Below are 20,649 nucleotides of genomic sequence, written 5' to 3'. Positions count from 1 at the left end.
AACAACGCTGCCCTATGGAGGAAATAAATAATGGGCAACATTTTGAGCAGTGGCCCTCCACAGCGGGAGGGTCATTGCGCCGAATGTTACCTTATTGACGAATATTCTTGGTTCTTTCGGTAAAGTCACGCAGAAGGGAAATAATAAAAAAAACATCATTAAATAAAATTATCACGACGTTTCGGCCACAACGCAAGCAGCCGTCCTCAGGTGAAGAACCAAGCTGTCGGAAAGACAGTGTCCTAATGAATCCCTGCAGTCACGAAAGCTTTAAATCTATTGACGAATGTTTGAGGGGTCTTTTTTCTTTCCAAAACGGGATTGTTTCACAAATAGGCTCGACTGTGTGCTGTGTTTTTATGTAATTATTTTTACAGTAGCACCGTGCATCGCACTCTCCGTAGTTGGACGAAGTCCGTCACATGTAGCTTTAGTGGACGGAGTGCATTTACTGCATGCTGGATGCATCTATTGATGTACAGGACTTATACATTGTTTTGTTATCGTGCGATACATGTATACATTTTAGGACGTGCATTTCTACTCACGCTGTCCATTTTCAAATGAATTTCCGACGGAGAACAAACACGTCCTTTATTTGACAATTGAAAGTGCATGAGGGATTCAGTCGTGTTTGGATTCGAAGGTCTATCATACAGCACCTCTTGCTGGTTGATGTCGGTAAGTGCGTCATATTGTCTGTGGGCCTTTGGGATATTTTAGTTTGTTTTTAAGATCCATGTTTACATTGAGGTTACGGTGTTTCTTCATTTCAGGCCGGTTTCCATCCACATTTGTGTCACCCTGTCCCTCAAGTACTGAATAGCGGTTTGCAGTGGACGGCTGAATAACATATTTTTCGGATGATAAACTTTAATCAAGCGAGACCTGCCACGGCTTATCAGCTCCGTCCAGCAAGACTTACGAATCGCTGCAGTTTAAATAATCCCATTCCAGATTTTACGCATTTCGTTACGGTTTAATGCTATTAAGAAACATTTGTGACGTGTGTTTATATATAATTTTGTTTTTAAAAGTACTGAATAATTTTGTCTTGAGAAAATATATACTGAGTGTATCTGAATTAACATTTAAATCCTAGCTGTTAAAATGTATTATTACCATGTGGCAGATTTAAATTAAATTACCTCTTCAGGGGACATTTACTTGTGCCTGCCAGAAGAGGTTATGATTGTATAAAGTTTATGAGGAGCCAATGACTATCCTCGCATAGAATACTCGAATGATCGGGTGTCACCTAGGACACGATATTTACCACCGCAGACCAAGTATTGTAAAAAAAACATTTCATACACAATTTTACATGGTGCATGCAGTCTGCATTAAATTATTGGTGTCCTCACTGTGAAGTGACCAAGCATGTATGCATGTATGTTAAACCTCTTTCGCACCGTACGTAGCGATCCGTGGTTAATCGGAGGTGCGGGAGTTGGTGGGGTTGAATGAATGGGAAGGTCAATGGGTGGGTGCGTGAGTAGGTGGGTGAGTAGGTGAATGATGAGTGGGTGAATGAATGAGTGGGTGCGTAAGTGGGTGAGTGGGTGAATGAGTGGGTGCGTGAGTAGGTGGGTGAGTGGGTGAATGAGTGGGTGCGTGAGTAGGTGGGTGAGTGGGTGAATGAGTGGGTGCGTGAGTAGGTGGGTGAGTGGGTGAATGAGTGGGTGCGTAAGTAGGTGGGTGAGTGGGTGAATGAGTGGGTGCGTGAGTGGGTGAATGAGTGGGTGCGTGAGTAGGTGGGTGAGTGGGTGAATGAGTGGGTGCGTGAGCAGGTGGGTGAGTGGGTGAATGAGTGGGTGCGTGAGTAGGTGGGTGAGTGGGTCAATGAGTGGGTGCGTGAGTAGGTGGGTGAGTGGGTGAATGAGTGGGTGCGTGAGTAGGTGGGTGAGTGGGTGAATGAGTGGGTGCGTGAGTAGGTGGGTGAGTGGGTGAATGAGTGGGTGCGTGAGAAGGTGGGTGAGTGGGTGAATGAGTGGGTGCGTGAGTAGGTGGGTGAATGAGTGGGTGCGTGAGTAGGTGGGTGAGTGGGTGAATGAGTGGGTGCATGAGTAGGTGGGTGAGTGGGTGAGTGGGTGAATGAGTGGGTGCGTGAGTAGGTGGGTGAGTGGGTGAATGAGTGGGTGCGTGAGTAGGTGGGTGAGTGGGTGAATGAGTGGGTGCGTGAGTAGGTGGGTGAGTGGGTGAATGAGTGGGTGCGTGAGTAGGTGGGTGAGTGGGTGAATGAGTGGTTGGGTGAGTAGATGGGTGAGTGGGTGAATGAGTGGTTGGGTGAGTAGGCCGGGCCACGTGTCCCTAAAAAAAGACATCTGCCAGTGGCTTACAAACGAATGCACTTTATTCAATGCCGTCATCCCGCCGGGAATGGTCTCCACGTCAACTGCTGTTACTTCTGCTGCTGCCTTCCACCGCGTTCATTTATAGTGCACTCGTTATCTCTCAAGCACCGCACGACTGTACGGAAGCAAATAACAATTGGGCCGCTCCAATTCCTGGCCTCGCAGGAACAGCCGTGACCTTGAGACCACCGAAGCCGTTGCTGCGAGCGCTCCCTCCCCTCGAATCTCCGCGCTCCCGTCTCAAGTCGTCGATTCCATGGATCCAACGTTGACCGTCCACCAGGCGGAGGAGGTGGAGGTCGACGCGTCGGGTGATCCTCCCGGCTGGGGTGGAGACGCCACCGGTGGCGTCCTGGAGAAGGAGCTCATCCCCTGGGTGGACGAGGAAGGGCAGGAGGACGCCGACCGCGACCACCTGCGCTGCCTCAAGGTGGTCGCCGAGAAGATGCGCCTGCGGACGCGGAGGCCCTCCTACCTCGAGTGGCTGTCTCTCGTCGAGGCGCAGGAGCCCCCAGCCAGCGCCGCTCACCGGGCGCTGGCCGCTCGCTCGGCCACCCGTGGCCCGCCTCGGGCTCTGCAGGCGGGGGCCGTGCCGAGCCCCCGGGCCGGCGCCGCGCTCGAGGCGAAGGGGAACGGAGGCGGCGAGTCGAGGGGGACGCGCGTGGGGCAGTGGCGCGGAGGCGAATTTGGACCCACGCTCACGTGGCTACGGAGGCAGCTGGTGCGTGGCGGCGTGCATGGGTTTGTGACACGGGACACGGGGATTTCGATTGTACACGGTTTCGCACCTTGGTGGTTTATGTACGCTGAACTTCTTTCGCACCGTACGTAGCCAACCGTGCTAGTCGAAGGTGCGGCGGGCGGGCGGGCGGGGGGTGGACAACACTAAACGACACGTAAATTTCGATTTAAAGCTTTCGTGACTGCAAGGATTCATCTTCTTTGGTTCTTTCGGTAAAGTCACGTAGAATGAGAATAAAATAATAAATTGATAAAATAACACAATAAAAAATTACACAATAAAATTCTCAAATTCTCACTGTGAGAATTTTATTGTGTTATTTTATTTTATCAATTTATTATTTTATTCTCATTCTACGTGACTTTACCGAAAGAACCAAGGAAGATAAACGACACTTATTTGGCAAAGTTTTCGACAGCACTAAAGGGTGCAGCTTGGGGTTGGCTGACGGATTTGCGCTGCAAGTCCAGTGACCAGCGATTTATTCCTGCTCACGGTTCAAATTAGTGGCAGGTGACATCTACAACAAAAAAAATATATAAGCAGTTGATTACAAATGTTAGGCGATCGACCGTCCCACCCGGCGTCCTTCGAGTCTGAACTGCCAGGAAAATACCAAACCGATTCAGCCACAAAGCTGGAAACACATCTTGGTCGCCTTTTCCCCGATCCCACGACGATAAGAATAAAAAAACACAAACTCCCCGGTTGACTGCGGGGAGTTTGTGCGAGACCGCGCGTGTAACTTGGTGTGCGGCCACGCAGGTGGAGATGCGGGTGCAGGACCAGCAGCTGGCGCGCCGACTTGTGAGCGTGCAGAGCGCCGTGTCGCGACTCAAGGTGGCGAGGCTGCTGGGCAGCCCGTACGGCGGTCACGCGGAGCCCACCGGCGGCGCGGCGACTCTCGGGCATTGAGGTCACCGGTTGGGTCCCATGGACAATCACTGGATTCGGAGGTGGGAGGATCTCGAGCAGGGGGTGGGGAACCTTTTTTTTTCTGCCAAGGTCCATTTGGATATCTATAACATCATTCGCGGGCCATACAAAATTATCAACTTAAAAATTAGCCCCGTTATATTTGGTCAAACATTTAATTCACTCACCCCTAATGTGATGGCTGGAACTGCTTCTCTTTGGTGAGGCGTGCGATGATGTTAGCTGGCATCGACGATGTTGCTACTCGCAACTGCTTTTCCAGGTTCTCCCGAGATTTATTGAATTTCGAGTCCCGCCTGCGGTTGCCTTTGCAGGGCCAGAGACCAAATGATTTCGCGCCAGACATTCCCCACCCCTGATCTAGAGCAAGGGGTGGGAGGGTCTGGCCGGTGACCTGCGGCTCTTTTAAGGACTGCTGCTACGTGCTATTATTCACATGCATTGGCGACTCTGAAAAGATTGCGTTTTTTTTACAGAATTCGAAAAAATGGCTATTTGGTTGCCAACCCCTGACCTATAAACTTGCCGGGGAAGCTTTTTTTTTTAATGTCTCTACAGTATTCCCTCGTTGTTGCGAGGGATACATTCCGGAGATGCTCGTGAATAGCACATTTCGTGGATGATGTTGGCCTACTAAAACCTATCTTTCTTCATGAATTACCTAAAATACATATTTTTTCTCTCTCATCACTGAATGTCACTTCTTTCTCTCTCGATGCAGTCGTGTAGAGTTCCAGATGCGATTCGCGGATAGCCAAAATCGCGGACAGCAACTTCGTGGACGAGTGAATACTATACACACACAAAAATATTTTTTCTTTAGAAAATACCAATTTAACTCAAATGTTCAGGGTCTCAATTGGAGGTGGGGCGATTTACCCCCCCCCCCGACCCCATTCTCTTGGATCCACCACTGCATAGATTGTATTGTGACCCTGTTTGAAGTGCTATAAACATGTTAAGTGTTCTAAACAGTGACACGTTGATTCATTAAATACAATCGATTGGGCACACGAAGCATGTATGTTGAACTTCTTTCGCACCGTACGTAGCCAACCGTGCTAATCGGACGTATGGGGGGGCAACTATAACCAAATCAAGCGCACTGCATCCAGCCATGGCCAAGTGTGGCGATATCGAAACAAGGCCTAGGATCTCCCTCCCCCACTTCACCAACCCACAGAGGCCAACATAACCCCCACAATAAACAGTGCAGGGAGTTCTTCATCCATCAGTGGAATGAAGATGGGCTCCAAGTCAAACTAAAGAATGTCCACGGATAGATTTCACGACTGTGGATGTCACACAAAATAAAAGCGTTTAATGGTGAAAACCGCCATTTCAAATGTTTTGTGTTACACAACACATGTGCAATTGTATATTCATTGCAAAGTTTTGACAATCAATTTAAATCCTATATTGCGAACACCACTGACTCACAAATATTTATTCAGTTTGTTGTCAATGTCTGTCGTTGGGAAAACGAGTTTAGATTCTTTGAGCTGTCTGCATACTGGACACGTGTGCTAACCGCTTTTGTCATGTCTGTTGCGAATGTGCAGCGTTATTATTCTCCTTGAACCACGACTGCTGTCAAATTCTCCACAGTTCTTTGGTAAAAGTTTTTCTTTTTAATATCAATGACAGCACCACCAGCATTCACAATTCATTAGAAGCCTTCCTTTTTTTCACGCTTGTTAACTTTCTGACCTATTATCTTCATTAGACAATATCAGAAAATAAATAAAACACATTTGGGCCGTGGACGATGTTTAAATTCGGCACGACAAACACTGTAAACGTTGTGTTAACCTGCTCAGCTAAGTGAATGAGCAGGTGCATCCCTAATTCAGTGGCTATTTATGCGGGATGTGGAGTAGTACAGGGGAACAAAGTATTGTTACAGCTGCAATATAGAAAACTCAATAAACCAGTCAACCATACAGTGTCACAAGACCAAGAGGACAATCGTGGCCAAAGCCACATCACCAATGCTTTCTATCTTTGATCAGATCCTGCAGCCGCTGCAGAGTAGATATGTGACCTCCAAGACCTGCCCCTAACAGTCTCCCCAACATCTGATGGTAGACTCGTGGAGACCACTCCAATGTCATCTCAGTCACCTCCCCCTCCACCGCCCTGCATAAGTCCCCCTCCAAGCGCAACTGTTTTTACCAGATCATATCTACAACACTTATCTGCCACGTTCTCTTCTGGCGTTCAACACTCGCTTATCCCGTGTCTTGCTGCGAAATTCCAGCATCCGTCTCGCACCCCTGTGCTCAGACGGCAAATAATGGATTTTCAGGGGGGGCACGCCGCATGTTCACAGCACTGCCAAAACGCACTAACGGAGGTCGGCAGCGTTTCCTCCTCCTGCGTGTAACGACCGACCGACGTTTGACATTCTGCGCAAATCTCAAGCCTCGTTGGGGCTCGCCACCAAGAGCCCATCGGACCAGAGCGAGAGGACGAGTTGCTCGCGCTCGGCGTCGCCTGCGAGCGGCAGTTCCCTGACACGCACGGTCGCCCCCGTCATCAGCTGGCGCAGCGCGGGCAGGTGAACTAGGGCCAGACGCAGCCCACGCACCTGCACGGGGGACCAAACACACGTGCGCGCACACAAACACGGGCCTTCTGAGAAAAAGTACATCGCAAATCCGCCCCTGACAAATTAACAATTAACCGCCAACACCCAGTGTAGTTTTTGTGCATGGTGCAAGTCCTTTTCTGTACCGGTCTACAAATACAATCTTCTGACATACAACTAATATTCAGGAGTGTTGTGGAGAATATGAATGACAAAATAAATAAGCAGATAATGTATCCTTCGTATATATGACCCTCTACATGAAAATAATATATTATTTTTTTTACATGACCACAAGCCCTTCTGGGAGCGAATTATTTCAGCAGCGTTCATTAAAAACTCTGGGCCAGTTTCAATGTACAGTGTTCTCATCGGCAGTCAGGCTTGATAGACTCAATGCTAGTGAACTGCCAGATGTTAGACGTACCACCACTGTTTGCCCATAACGTTTGTTGCATGCCAAACGCCATTTTTTTAAATTCTCCAAGAGCTAGAATAAGCATAAGTACAAAGAAAATATATATTTTAATGCAGCTTTTCTCTGTGGCCATACATAACCAGGTTTAGACGATCAACTCGAGTTCCCAGTTTAACCTTGGGTCGCTACCCGAATGTTTGTGTCCGATGTGCGACTCGTCAAAGCCAGCAGGGATAAAAATACACGAGGCACCCATTTGTGTCAACGAGCATGCACACACATTCACAATGATCACCTCTTCCACCTCCTCCGTTGGTGATCCCATCATGTGCCTCTCCCTCGAGTTGAGGAGCGAGTGGTAAACAAATACCACCTCGCAGACCTCTTCACCCTGCCACAGGTTTAACAAGTGTTTGGGGCACATCGAAACATTTGATCAATTTCCTTTCCAGTGTAGTAATACTTAATAATAATAATAATTATTATTATTTTCTCAAACCTGCTGCGTGAACAAACTGTTGAAGCGGATGTCATGGACGCGCCCGTACACAAGTGCATGCTCCCACCTCCTCGCGCGGCGGCTTGTCGACTACTAAGGCCATGTGGTCTGCATGCAGCATCCTCACCCAGTGCTGCAACTTGGGGATAGGCCCAACTGCAAAGAAAGCGTTAAACCCGAGAGGAGCAAGCCAGTTCGCTCGCGGCGCCGACAGCTTCAGGATGGACGTGGATTCACAAAAAACAAATCGGAACCAAACGTCAGAGGTTTCCCCCCCCCCCCCCCCCCCCCCCCCCCCACACACGCACCAGTTAAATGCATCTTTCTACAAGGAAGCTACCAAAAAGACCCAACCGATGGGCCCTTCTGCCAGCAGCCGCACGAGCAAGAGACATTGCAGGGCTGCACTCTCACCTTTTACAAAAACATATTTTGATTTAAAGCTTTCGTGACTGCAGTAATTCATATTCTTAGCCCTTTCGGTAAAGTCACGTTGAAGGAAAACAATAAAATAATAAAATATATAACAATATATATATATTTTATTGTTTCCCTTCAACGTGACTTTACCGAAAGAGCTAAGAATATAAAAATATATTTGCTTTCAGCAAATAATGGAAATGACCATCCAAAGGCCACAAAAGTCTTGTTGCTGTGAAATGCCCCTGTAAATAATTCCGTGCGCTCGACTGCAAATTAAGTACCCTGGCAAATCGCCGCCATTTCACATTCACCAACAATGAACATTCCAACAATGTAAGATGGCGCGGTATTCAGCACACTGCACTGTCCACCTGGTGGCCCGAGTTTAATTCCCGCTGATGGCTAACATCAGTTTCCGTGTGATATTTGAAGTGGTTATGGGCTCTGAATGACCAACCCACGAGGACCATCATGGTGAGGTATGGTCAAACAACAGTTCCCTTCCATCCCCCCATAAATGGCAGCATGGGGTTAGAAAGGCCATCACCGGCAGTGAATTGAACTGCAGTATAATTATTGTTGATACATAATTTGGTCCATCGGTCTTACAAATACTGTTTTCAAATGGATTTAACCCCAGCACGACATGGTTGAGCAAACATAAATGCCATTTTTCTACCATAATGCACCATTAAAGTTGAGCCAAGTCTAGCAGTGCAGAGGGCTGTGCTATTTAGCTCTCCACACTCCCTTCACACTTGTGTGACTCCAGATCGATTGAACAGATAACGAGCAACAGTGACTGCTGCTCCAAAGCATTCCCCCATGCTATCAACTGCATGGCTGAAGCTTTTGAGACTTTGACAATGTATAGCTCTCCGCTGTGTTTTCAGGTAGCATCGCGCGTTGTTTGGCACGATATCCAACGTTTCTACTAAACTAAACTTTTTATTTCACAAAGGCCCACCGAGCGATATATTGTAGCTTTTTTTCAGAAGCGACCTGGCCGCAAATGGTAGCTCAACGAAGTGGCTCATCACGTGGACATTAAGAGCAGCCAAATACTCTCAACGCACATTTATAAATGTGGAAGGAAAAACCGGAGGACCCGGAGAAAAATCCACGCGACCACGGGGAGAACGTGCAAATTACACAGGCGTCAGGGTCTGGATCGAACCCACAACCTCCTTGTGTATACCAAGGCGCGGCAATCAACATCTCGTCACCATGGCGACCTTTCATTCCACGTGCCGGGGAGCTTCTTCAGTTCCTGAAGTTCCCTGCACGTGGGATGAAAAGTTGGTGACATCGTGCTGGGCAACAGGTGGCACAACCCAAAAAACGCTTCAGATAGCATATACTGGCAGCTTGGGAGGGGTTTTTTTCCACCCAACAGTGTCCCCGGGTCTTGGCCTCCCCCCCTCCCCCCCAGTCTGGCACTGACCAGGGCTGCCCGGTTGGCAGTCAGGCGGGTGAAAGGGCGGAAGGCGGTTTGCCACGAAGTCGCGTTTCATGCTGTGCGCCTGCAGACTGCGAGAGCCCAACATCCGCCTCGACAGCGTCCCCAGCAGCTCGGCGATTCTCTCGCTGCTGCCCGACTCCTCGCTGCCACTTCCCTGGAACGGCGAATGCACGCACATGAACATAAAAGGCAGGTTTTCATAGCTAATCCCACGGTCCATGTTCGTGCGTTTTAGGTCGGGCCATGTACGTGGTAGTTTGATGGCACAATTCTTGTTGTTAACCCTCCACCACCCGACACGGTTGAAAAATAATTTCTTCAGAACTGCTTTTGTGTTTAGTTTGTTGCCCCTCCCCCGCACCTCCAATTCGCACGGTTGGCTCTGTACGTTGCGAAAGAAGTTCTACATGCATGCATGCATACATTGTCACGGCCGATATTGAATTCAGTCATGGCAAGTCTCAAATCGCCGCTGAGGAGATTCATTGGTCAGAAATTGATCAATACATCGGCAAATATAAATAGCTGCGTGAATGTGACAATCTTGTCAGGTGGTGGAGGGTTCGCGACAAAAATGTTGCCATAAAACTAAATTCTGGGTAATGCACATTGTTACATTCAATTGCACCGCCTGCCGTGTGTAGAAAAGTAAGACCAAAGTGGTTATATGTATTTTTTTAAAAGTTTGTTTTCCTCAGTGTGGTCAAATTGTATTGCAGATCTCCATAATGATACGGACAATGGTTCCCCACATGGTTCCCAGATAAAGGAATTGTTTTTTGATGAGATCTTCTCAAAATTCATATCAATTCACTGGTACCGTGTAAAGCTTAAGTGTGTCGTGTTTAAATTACGGGACAGGTGTGACATCATGCTATTCTCTTCCTCGTCGTATATATGTGGTGAACTTCTTTCGCACCGTACGTAGCCAACCGTGCTATTCGGAGGTGCGGGAATAGTGCCAGTGATTACTTGCAAATGACGACTGGAGAAATATTTGTTTCTGTGTAGCTTTAAGAAAACAGCAACATTTGATTGTGTTCAGCAACGTTAGGCATCTCAGCCAGTATCACACCGACGACAATACTGGACAGGGATGTCAGGTGATTCAGTTCCACATGACCAAGTCAGTGCAAGTTATTTTAACAAATAACATTTTCACCATGTAATTTTAAAATTCTACAAAGCAAATTGACGGAGAAGCAAATTTCAAATTGGTTATAAAGTGCATAATTGACAGCAATCTACAACTTAAATTGTATAACCAATGCATATATAATTCTCAACACTCATTTTACCAGACTGACTGCATCAACTTCAAATTGCGTTTGAGAAAAAGCATGTGGTTTCATTTCCCCATTGTGAACCATGCAAATGTAAGTCCGCTTAATAAGAAAAAAAATGAGTAAACACATCCAGCAGGCTCTTCAACATTGAAATTGCTCTTTTTCACATCCCCAGGGGCCTATTCTTCTTCTTCTTTAACAATGGCCAATTTTCCAAGTATAAAAAAAAAACAATTATCAAAAAGGAGGCTCTTCTCACCGTCAGTAAGCGGCGTGGCAGGCCGCGACGGAACGAAATCTCGGCCCGCGAGGCCTCGGTCACGAGGGCCGGCAGAGTGTCCAGCAGGAGGTCTCCCCATGTGCTGTTCGGTCAAAGACAACAGTCACGTCCGAGCAGACGTTAGACGCAGGCAGACATAGCCTTACACAAAGACATACCCCTATACACACGCAGACAAAGAGCCTCCGTCTAGCCTGAACCAACTGTTGGGGCAAGTGCTGTTTGCGAGCACCTATGAATGCCGGCACGGCACACGAGGGGGCCGGTGGCCCACACAACCCCCAGCCGCCATTGTCTCCCCTGTGGTGATGTTCGCACACCACACCAGGTACTCATTTGAGGCCGAGTCGACCTAGGGGAGGCCCAGGACCGGTTCAGATAATCGTCACTGGTGTTGGCCGAGAGCGGGAATCGAACTCGGGTCGCCGGGTTTGTAGCGCAGTGCACTACTGCCCCCCACTGACATACCCCTACACACACGTAGACAACAACTGCCATTCGCCATTAACTGGAGGTAATGTCACCGCAGCGCTTGTGCCATGCTAGGTACACTTTGGGGCCACGTAAGGTGTCTAAGGCCCGCTGGCAGGAGGTCACGGCACAGACCCAGGTGCACCAATTGTGCTCCCCACAGTGCCAGCTCTCTGCGTTTTAGCTGCCCGGCGCTCCACATGTTCCTCTGCCCTCTGTTGTTGCTGGAGGGCAACTGCAACTCACAGACATGTCCCAGCACATACAGAGACATACCCCTACATACATACACACAGACATACCCCTATCACAAATTAGTCTGATAAACCCAAAGAGCGAGGTCCGTTGAGGAGCACCTGATAAGGTTAACATGACGCACCACGTGTGGCCAAGCACCTTGTCCGGCCACCTTAGTGCCACATTAAATTGGATTATATAAGGTGCTTCCGTAAGGTAAAATGCACCATAAACCTGTGCCCAGTGTCAACAAAGTTATACAAATCTGGTGACACGCGTACGCATACACGCGCACCTATCGGATTATGAAATTCACTCTCAACATTTGCTTTAAAATACAGGGGGCAAAGAGAGCATCTTCTAATTTGGATACATTACAATTTGTATGTATAGAGAATAGAAATCTGACTATAAATACATGGCAAGGGTACCGATTTTGAGGAAATCATAAGCGGAAAGCACAGGAAGGTCTTGAGCGTGGACCTGAACAGGAGCAGGAGTTGACAGTACAGACGGTTGTACTGTCAACTGTGGTAACAGCAGCAGCAGCAGAGAATGAGATGTCAAAGAATCCAACTAACACTGCATTGGGTTTGCATGAGGATTGCTGGTGGTGGTATAAAAGAAAATGTGGGTAGCCCCCACCTGTCCAGTTTGTTATCCTCGGATTAGCACGGTTGGCTATGTACGGTGCAAAAGAAGTCCAACATACATACACATGTGCACGCTTATCAGGGCAAGACAAGACCCACTTGTTCTGGTAGGTGCTGATGGTGAGGTGCGTGGAGTGGCAGCCGCCTGCTGGTGTATCCGCCTGGTGGATCGTGCCCCGAGGGAAGTACAGCAAATCTCCGGCCTGGGAACACAGCAGGCTCCGAGTGAGAGGTGCACAACGTTGCTTCGCGCTGCGACGTATGGGGTTCGGAGTATGAACCTAAGACAATTAAGGCCAAACTTCACAGTGCATAGTAAATCTTAATAATGGCAAGGATTTACTCTGAAGTGCCCGAGGGTAACCCCTGGAAATACTGAGTTGCCCCATGTTTCAACGCCTCAAGGATAATATTACAACGAATTTATAATGGCAATATTTGTTCATGACAGTAATGAAAACTATAATTTCCAGTCCTTTTGTCAACCATTGCCGGATAAAGACCTCCCCATGCCTCGTTGGCCAAGGGGGTATTTTGACCATACCTCACCACGTTTGTCAGTGCAATAGAGAGGAGATCCTAGCACCGGTTCAGAGATCACTAGCCAGACGGTAGCCATGGCAGGGAATTGAATTCAGGTGACCCAGCTCATAGCGCAGTGCTTTAACCACTGCGCCATGGCCCAAACCACGACAGCGAAAAGAAAACTATTATTCATGCATTAATCGATATGTTGCATTGCGTTGGCGCTTATGATTTGTCTTACCCGCAGAGTGAATTCATGTGTCGGAGGACCAATTGCGACTTGGCTCAGGTCTGGGCTGTACGCTTTGGCGAGTGGCACCAGCGGAGTATAGAGACGCCAGTGCTTCTCTCCTTCCAGCTGCAGAATAAAAACCTAAAGAACACAGAGTTTGAAAGAGATATATATCGAAATGCATATTTAAACGTCATTTAGGGTTGATTGCGTGTGTGACTTCACCACCTCTTACCCTATATAATTAATCTCTCATCACAAACAGCTCTCTCTACAGTAATTTTGCTGTGCTTTTTACACCTGATAAAGGAAGCTTGTGTTGCCTCTCAAACGTTCGAGATTTAATTTAGTTTTCCTTTTTGTTTTTCTTTAATTTAATTACTTTTTATTTTCCTACGTGACTTTACGGAAAGAACCATGAATGTATGTTGAACTTCTTTCGCACCATACGTAGCCAACCGTGCTAATCGTAGGTGCGGAAGTCGCACTCCTTCTAACCCGGCCTCCGTAGACCACAAAGGTAAGCAAAAAATTAGGAGTGGGTATTATATAGCATGTTGACGAATCTTACCAATGAGTCCAGCTGTAATGCTCACCAATTATGACTGTACAATCGCTCGCTGTAGACCAGGCGGCACGTGTAGCAGCAACAAAGACTGCAGCTGCGCCAAGCATGACAACACCAGACTGAAGTACGTAAGGGAAGCTTGGATGCCAGTTAAGGTTTCATCAACCAGCCTTCTGCTGCTGGTGCAGTGCGTGACACTGCTGCGCAGACCTGCTGCTGCTGCTGCTGCACAAGCCGCCTGATCGGCAACAAACAGTTTGTTTAGATCGTAATCTGTGAGCAATACAGCTGCCCTCACTGCTAACATTTACCATCCTGTTACAATCCCAATGCCGATTCGTTGTTTGCCTTTGTGGTTTACAGAGACTGGGTAAGAAAGTGACTTGACCAACAGCTGGTGTTCAATTCACACACGCAGTCAACCCCTAATACATCTTAAATGAGTTTTAATCAAGGCTGCAGAAACCTCAAATGGAAATAATATATCGTCCTTCCCCCGCAACTCCGATTTGCACGGTTGCCTATGTACGGTGCGAATGAAGTTCAACATACATACGCACGACAGATTTTTTTTTAACGTTGAATTTTTATCTTTAAACCTTGGACTAAAATTAAGACTTAAATTTCTAAATCCATCCCGAGTAAGAATTCAACAACCCTTACATTACATTTCTTGGACTAAAGTTATTTGATTTATAATAAGTTATTAAGACCCATTAATATTGTGAGATGATACTGTAACTATCAGCAGGCTGGACTTGCAATCCAGAAGTCGCCAGCTTGATCTCCCAGTGCGGCAATAAAGATAACCAGAAAGGTTCTTAAATCCCACCGCCTGTCCACCCAACAGTATCGAAGGGTTCGTCACTCAAGTTCAGCAGCTCGTGTGGTGGGGAGATCCTTCGACAAACTCCGGGATAAGAAGGCTCAGCTAATCGAGTCTCTCACCTTTCTAAAGAGATGCCGCGACTCTAAGGTAATACCAACTGCTTCTGTTGACATGTAAACTCCTTTGTCAAGGCGCTCTGCTCCTCCCACCCAGCGTAAAAGACGCTGCGAAGCTTGGCAGTGTTCATTGATTGCTGTCGTCCCGACAGTTCGGTTCCTTCACCTGATGAAGGCTACTTGTGTTGTGGCCAAAACGTCGTGAGAATTTTATTTTTATTATTTAATTTCCATTCTACGTGACTTTACCGAAAGAACCAAGACATCTGGCCAGTGTGGAAGAGAAGCAACAGGGGCTATGGCTTCCTCCAGTGGAGGCCTATCTCCTCCCTCCCAACAGTGACATGAGCAAGAAATCGAGTGGCTACACCTCCGCTTGCACCTGACACGAGCCAGCTGACGTGTTCTTCACACATTCTAAGCTACAGAACATTCATCTCTGTGCGGTAAACTCACGCTTCACGTTGTCGGTGGACGTGATTCTCATCTGCTGACGGTCTCACCTCCACATCGTCGTGATGAGGAGCCAGCCCCTGGCTTCCTGGCGGTGTCACGTACACGTTGGAGCCCACGAGGGCACCGAAGAAACTCTCGAGCTTCTCCTGGATCTGCCACAGATCATCCTACATGTGCACACACATCGCAAGGGATTCACTACCACAACTTCCACTATTGGCACTGAATGCCATTCCTAATGGGATCGGTAGAATAATGGAATTGTGCCGGGGGAAGGGGGGGGGGGGTGCAAACTGCGTGGCGGTCAGGCAAGCGAGGAAGTGGCGTGTGGGATCTGGTTGATCTTGTGGCATTGTCATTGAAAGGTATGGGTGATACCAAGGTAATACGCTTCAGTGGGATTCTTCAGCTGTAATCAACCACCAATACCAGCCAGAATCACGAGACACTTTGGACGTATGCAGAGGTAATGCGATCGCATCTCAACGGGCCTGGAGTCGATTACAATTGTGTAATTACAAATTACACAATTAAAATTGCTGGAGGAAAGTTTAAATCCCATAGAAATCCCACGTGCGGTTATAACACTAAAAGGTTAACACACGGATGGGTTCACGAACCAATTTTCTTAAATGTAATTTCCTCGCCATCTCACAAATCTGCACCATCAACCGACCCTTGACTCCAGAGTGCGAGTTATTAGTATCAGTATAGTAATACCTCGATACGAGTATATTCCATAAATGAAGTTTCCATTTAACGAAACACCAAACTGAAACCTTTAACAATGAAACATGTCTGCATTAACCACAATACTCGTGGTAAAATGCAAACAAAAACACTCTGATAATAAATGCATTGTCTTTGAAACTGATTGGTCCACACCAGAGACAGCTTTCTTTTGAGTCTCGTCTCAAACGGTGTTAGACCAGAGGACGCCAAAGACGATGCATTCTGACCACAAGTATTGTAGTTAAAGCAGACATGATTACTTGTAAAAGGTTTCAGTTTGGTGTTTTAACAACTTAACACCTGTTCTGGTGCCAGCTAAAAAGGGAACAACGTATTCTCAATCTAAGATACTCTATTCATTCGAATAAAATCATAAGATATGGATGGTACACTATGTTTTCTTTTAAGTGTCAGTTTTTTAATACGCCCAAATTAAATTATTGTATTAAATATAAATTGTCTTTACTTACAATACCAATGGTGAGTTATTAAGTGTTGATAGTATTAAATGGTGAGCTACAAAGGTTGGGAACGCATCCGCATAGCGCGGTGCCGGGCTTGGCGGTGTTCATTGGGGCGCTGTCTTTCCGACCGTTCCGTTTCTTCGCCTGGGGAGGGCTGCTTGTGTTGTGGCCGAGACGTCGTGAGAATTTTATTTTATTGTGTTTTATTTTTATTGTTTCCCTTCTGCGTGACTTTACCGAAAGAACCAAGAAGATGTCTTATGGTTGTTATTGTTTGTCGTGCATCACACTGGGATTTTTGCACACAGCGTTGTAATACGGTGCGTTTTTTTTTTCTGGAAGATTTGCTGGTTTATCCCAGGATGTTTCCGTTGCGCGTCGTCGCTTTAAGATGTTTCTCTGTTCATATTTTGTTTGTTGCGGTTGCACCCGACTCAAGAGCCGCATGGCTCACAGGGCTACACCTAATAAATGAAACTTGAATACAGTGAAACCTTGGATTGCGAGTAACTTGGTCTGCGAGTTATTTGCAAGACGAGCAAAATTGTTAAATAAATAATAATTTGATAAACGAGCAATGTCTTGTAATACGAGCTGTACGTGTACAGTATAACGCTTTGTCTGCCGAGCGTCACGTGATCACAACTGAGCCAATGGTTCTTCTCTCCCTCTCGCTGCGGGATTGTGGGTAATCATCTCCCATGCTCGGTCTCAGTCGGCGTGCCTCACTCGTATAGTTAACATCCGTGCGAGCGTATACTGTTTACTATAGTACTATAGTGTTTAACACGTGTATACTGTTTACTACAGTATAGTGTTGTGACCACGTGTATACTGTTTACTACAGTATAGTGTTGTGACCACGTGTATACTGTTTACTTCAGTATATTGTTGTGACCACGTGTATACTGTTTACTACAGTATAGTGTTGTGACCACATGTATACTGGTTACTACAGTACTAGTGTTGTGACCACGTGTATACTGTTTACTACAGTACTATAGTGTTGTGACCACGCGTATACTGTTTACTACAGTATAGTGTTGTGACCACGTGTGTGTATGTAAAGTATTTTTTTATTTTGTGTCCAAGTGTAGTGACTTCTTCTTTGGTTCTTTCGGTAAAGTCACGTAGAATGAGAATAAAATAATAAATTGATAAAATAAAATAACACAATAATATTCTCACGACGTTTCGGCCACAACACAAGCGGCCTTCATCAGGTGAAGGGACGAGACTGTCTGGTAGTCCCTTCACCTGATGAAGGCCGCTTGTGTTGTGGCCGAAACGTCGTGAGAATATTATTGTGTTATTTTATTTTATCAATTTATTATTTTATTCTCATTCTACGTGACTTTACCGAAAGAACCAAAGAAGATGAATCATTGCAGTCACGAAAGTTTTAAATCAAAATGTAGTGACTTCTTTAGTAACTGTCCTGCAAGTGAAAGTCGTCCTACACAATAACCCTCCTCCTCTCTCCCTCACACCAGCCACGATTAAATGTAATTAATAAATTTGATCACTTTATATTAAATGTAAATAATAAAAATATAAAAATGTATTTTGTATTAATCATTTTTATGTGAATACAGTATTTTTGGGGTTTTGGAACGAATCATCCGAGTTTCCAATATTTCTTATGGGGAAATTCGCTTTGATATACGAGTGCTTTGGATTACGAGCACGCTTCCGGAACGAATCATGCTCGCAATCCAAGGTTTTCACTGTATACCAAGTTTCAATACACACGAACGAAGCTCCAGGAACGCATCTACTTTGCGTATCGAGGTATTACTTGTATGGATAAACAGCCGCAAATGGGCAAGTTGGAGTGGAGCACCATTTAAGTGACAAAATGTGGTGGATTTGCTCTCCAACACACCGGTGTGCCGTACTAGTAACGAATTGGCACGTTCTGTTTTTAGGTGACAAACCTTACTAATTGGCTGTGTCGGATGGTGGCGGGTTTAACGACACATTCATATTCTTTGGTCCTTTCGGTAAAGTCACGTAGAATGAGAATAAAATAATAAATTGATAAAATAAAATAACACAATAATATTCTCACGACGTTTCGGCCACAACACAAGCGGCCTTCATCAGGTGAAGGGACGAGACTGTCTGGAGGGCAGTCTTTACCAAAAGAACCAAAGAAGATGAATCCTTGCAGTCACGAAAGCTTTAAATCGAAATTTGACACATTTATATTCACATGATCCAACCCCATAAAGACCTGCACTACGGACGATATTGCTCGCGAAAGTCTACGCGTTAAACGGATGAATCAACTTGGCCATGCAACCTGCCTTGAAGCGCTGCGGCTGATGGAACTGGAAGGTGAACTTGTTCTGCTCGAAGTCCTTCTGGAGCTTCGGGTAGGTGGCGCGGCCGCTCTTGTTCAGCGAATGCCGCGTCTCCTTCACGTAACGGCACAGGTTGATGTCCTCGCCGTAGGCCACGTTGCGACGCGTACAGATGTCCTCCAGGTCCTGCAGGCGGAAGAGTCGCGAGTAGCAGCTGGCATAACGGGCGTCCGAGCGGTGCAGCACCAATGGGCCGCGCTCCCAGTGCTGCTGGAAAAAGTCAGACGTGCTGACGGGAGCGATCAAGCTGGAGAAGAGTCGGTCGGGAGATGAGAAGTCCAGGATGCCCGTCACGTCGGCCTCCTGTTGCTGCTGCTGGCCACCGCTCTCCACCACCGCCTTGACCTTCTTGGCTGTGCAGGAATTGTCATCTTTGTTTTTTTTCGGTTTGCCAAATGCCCTGGCATTTTTCGCAGTGGACCTTTTTGGCATTGTTGCAACCTGGAATCGGAGATCATCATTAGGAGATTTTTTTTGTTTGTTTGTTCCACAAACGTTTACATTTTTTGTGTGGAAATATTAAGTTACGCGTCAGCACACACACACTTGAATTGCGTCCTACTTCGGAACGTGGTGAATTTAAAACCCACGAGTGCCAGTCAAGTTTTACACGCGCATCGTGCGCCACTGTTACGTTAAGGCGAACAGAACTGTACAAATAAAAATAATAATACAATACTAAATAGAATGGGGACGGCGAAAACACGGTACGGTATTATTTAATCGTTAACCCACTCCGATACACAGTACCTGCTGTAAATCAAATCGTAACTTGCCTGTTCCCCACGGCGTGCAAGTCTCACCACATTGGCGTCTTGAGATTTAAATCAAACGTCTTCACATTACGATGCACATAAGCTGCTAATTGCGCAGAGGTTAACATTGCAGTTGTGTTCGTGTGCTGGAAAATCAAACGTCAAAGCATTTACCATGCAGGATTACTAAACACATTCGAATGCTTCCACGGTTCCTCCAATCGTTCCCAGGAAAAATTAAGTGGCGTACAGCACTCACTGTAACATCCTCGCTGTAGCTTTTTTTTTGTTGTACCGGTAAATATTTTAAGGGATACCCTCTTTGGTTCATTGAGTTATAGGCGTGTGATTTTGCAACAAAAGGCATGCATTTGTATAAAATATTGCCCGAAACAAGTTATTTGAAACCGGAACAAAAGAATCCGGTTCAAAACCAGGCGTCGGAATCTGCACTGTTTGATTCAACCAAATTTAACGTTCAATGACTACACAGACACTGCTCTAAGCTCAGTAAAGCCCCACAACCTCACGTCAGCCCTTCAGCACGAAACACAATTAGCGCCACAGCACGGGTTCAATTAAACACCGTCCTCATTTCAATCTCAACGTGATAGATTACAAAAAACCCCTCTCTCTCTCTAACAACAGCCGTGAACGCGATGCAATTAGCGCGACCCGACCCTCTATAGCATGCAGCTTTACAGCAGCAAGCCGTTTCAACCCAACACGCCGCACCCAACCCAACCGCAAACGCCGTACGCACGACGCGTGTGCGATGTCCTTCGTCCGGCTGCCGCACACGACGAGTGGTTAACGAATCGCTGTACCTGTAACAGCTGTGGTTTGCGGGCGTCTCGGGGGCTTAACTTCGCTTGGCGAGGAGGGAGCCGCCGACACCACCACCACAAAAGAGGCCCCGCGTTGCTTTTAGCCGCGGGCTCCACGTGGTCACGACTTCCGGACATGCGCGCGCGCGACATCACCGGCACGCGTGTTCCTATTGGCTGTTGGCGGTGGGGGGGGGGGGGAGGCACCTCCCACGCCGTCCTGTAGGGGGAGCCACCAACTCCCACGTCTCTTGGTTGTGGAAATTATAATTTGTAGGGGTGGGGTGGGGGGAATTTTTATTTAGACTATATACTGGAGGAATCCGATGAGCTGTAAAGCTCTTTTTTGTTTTCTTCCCTCGCCTACCCACCGTCCACCCACCACCCCCAACTACCCACCACCACCCACCACCACCCACCCACCACCA

General features: G+C 46.9%; 2 protein-coding genes across 3 annotated transcripts; one reads left to right on the top strand and one right to left on the bottom strand.

Annotated features, from left to right (window-relative positions):
• The first annotated feature begins 2,286 nt into the window (after positions 1 to 2,286).
• On the top strand, positions 2,287 to 5,049 carry LOC116941592 (protein FAM167A-like). The gene is made up of 2 exons (XM_076066601.1): positions 2,287 to 3,075; positions 3,862 to 5,049. The coding sequence occupies exons 1-2, from the start codon at positions 2,611 to 2,613 to the stop codon at positions 4,009 to 4,011; spliced, it is 615 nt and encodes a 204-aa protein (XP_075922716.1). The 5' UTR covers positions 2,287 to 2,610; the 3' UTR covers positions 4,012 to 5,049.
• Positions 5,050 to 5,333: 284 nt separating this feature from the next.
• Positions 5,334 to 20,389, bottom strand: RIOX2 (ribosomal oxygenase 2). 2 transcript variants are annotated; one of them, XM_032952788.2, is made up of 10 exons: positions 20,222 to 20,389; positions 18,583 to 19,080; positions 15,125 to 15,244; positions 13,118 to 13,249; positions 12,451 to 12,554; positions 10,970 to 11,072; positions 9,407 to 9,578; positions 7,589 to 7,695; positions 7,336 to 7,431; positions 5,334 to 6,622 (listed from the first exon to the last, which is right to left on the bottom strand). In XM_032952788.2, exons 1-10 carry the CDS (start codon positions 20,372 to 20,374, stop codon positions 6,452 to 6,454), a joined length of 1,656 nt encoding a protein of 551 aa, XP_032808679.2. In that variant the 5' UTR covers positions 20,375 to 20,389; the 3' UTR covers positions 5,334 to 6,451. The 2 variants fall into 2 exon arrangements, with proteins under 2 accessions (XP_032808679.2, XP_032808680.2); XM_032952789.2 differs by having other exon boundaries at positions 7,607 to 7,695.
• Positions 20,390 to 20,649: the final 260 nt, after the last annotated feature.

This window comes from Petromyzon marinus, chromosome 12 (assembly GCF_048934315.1).
Source record: "Petromyzon marinus isolate PM22_M1 ecotype Great Lakes invasive population chromosome 12, UKy_Petmar_22M1.pri1.0, whole genome shotgun sequence".
Lineage (NCBI taxonomy): Eukaryota > Metazoa > Chordata > Hyperoartia > Petromyzontiformes > Petromyzontidae > Petromyzon > Petromyzon marinus.
The sequence above is the reverse complement of the archived record's forward strand: the minus strand, read 5'-3'. Positions and strand labels throughout refer to the sequence as shown.

Excerpts from the sequence above, each read along its gene's own strand:
- RIOX2 (XM_032952788.2), bottom strand. The coding sequence starts at position 20,374 with ATGTCGCGCGCGCGCATGTCCGGAAGTCGTGACCACGTGGAGCCCGCG. Across the intron at positions 11,073-12,450 it reads ATCAGCACCTACCAGAACAA|CACATGGGGAGACCTCCTGC; the intron begins GTGGGTCTTGTC and ends TTGACCGAACAG. Across the intron at positions 7,432-7,588 it reads AGGTGGGAGCATGCACTTGT|GGTGAAGAGGTCTGCGAGGT; the intron begins GTACGGGCGCGT and ends AACCTGTGGCAG.
- LOC116941592 (XM_076066601.1), top strand. The coding sequence starts at position 2,611 with ATGGATCCAACGTTGACCGTCCACCAGGCGGAGGAGGTGGAGGTCGAC. Across the intron at positions 3,076-3,861 it reads CGTGGCTACGGAGGCAGCTG|GTGGAGATGCGGGTGCAGGA; the intron begins GTGCGTGGCGGC and ends GCGGCCACGCAG.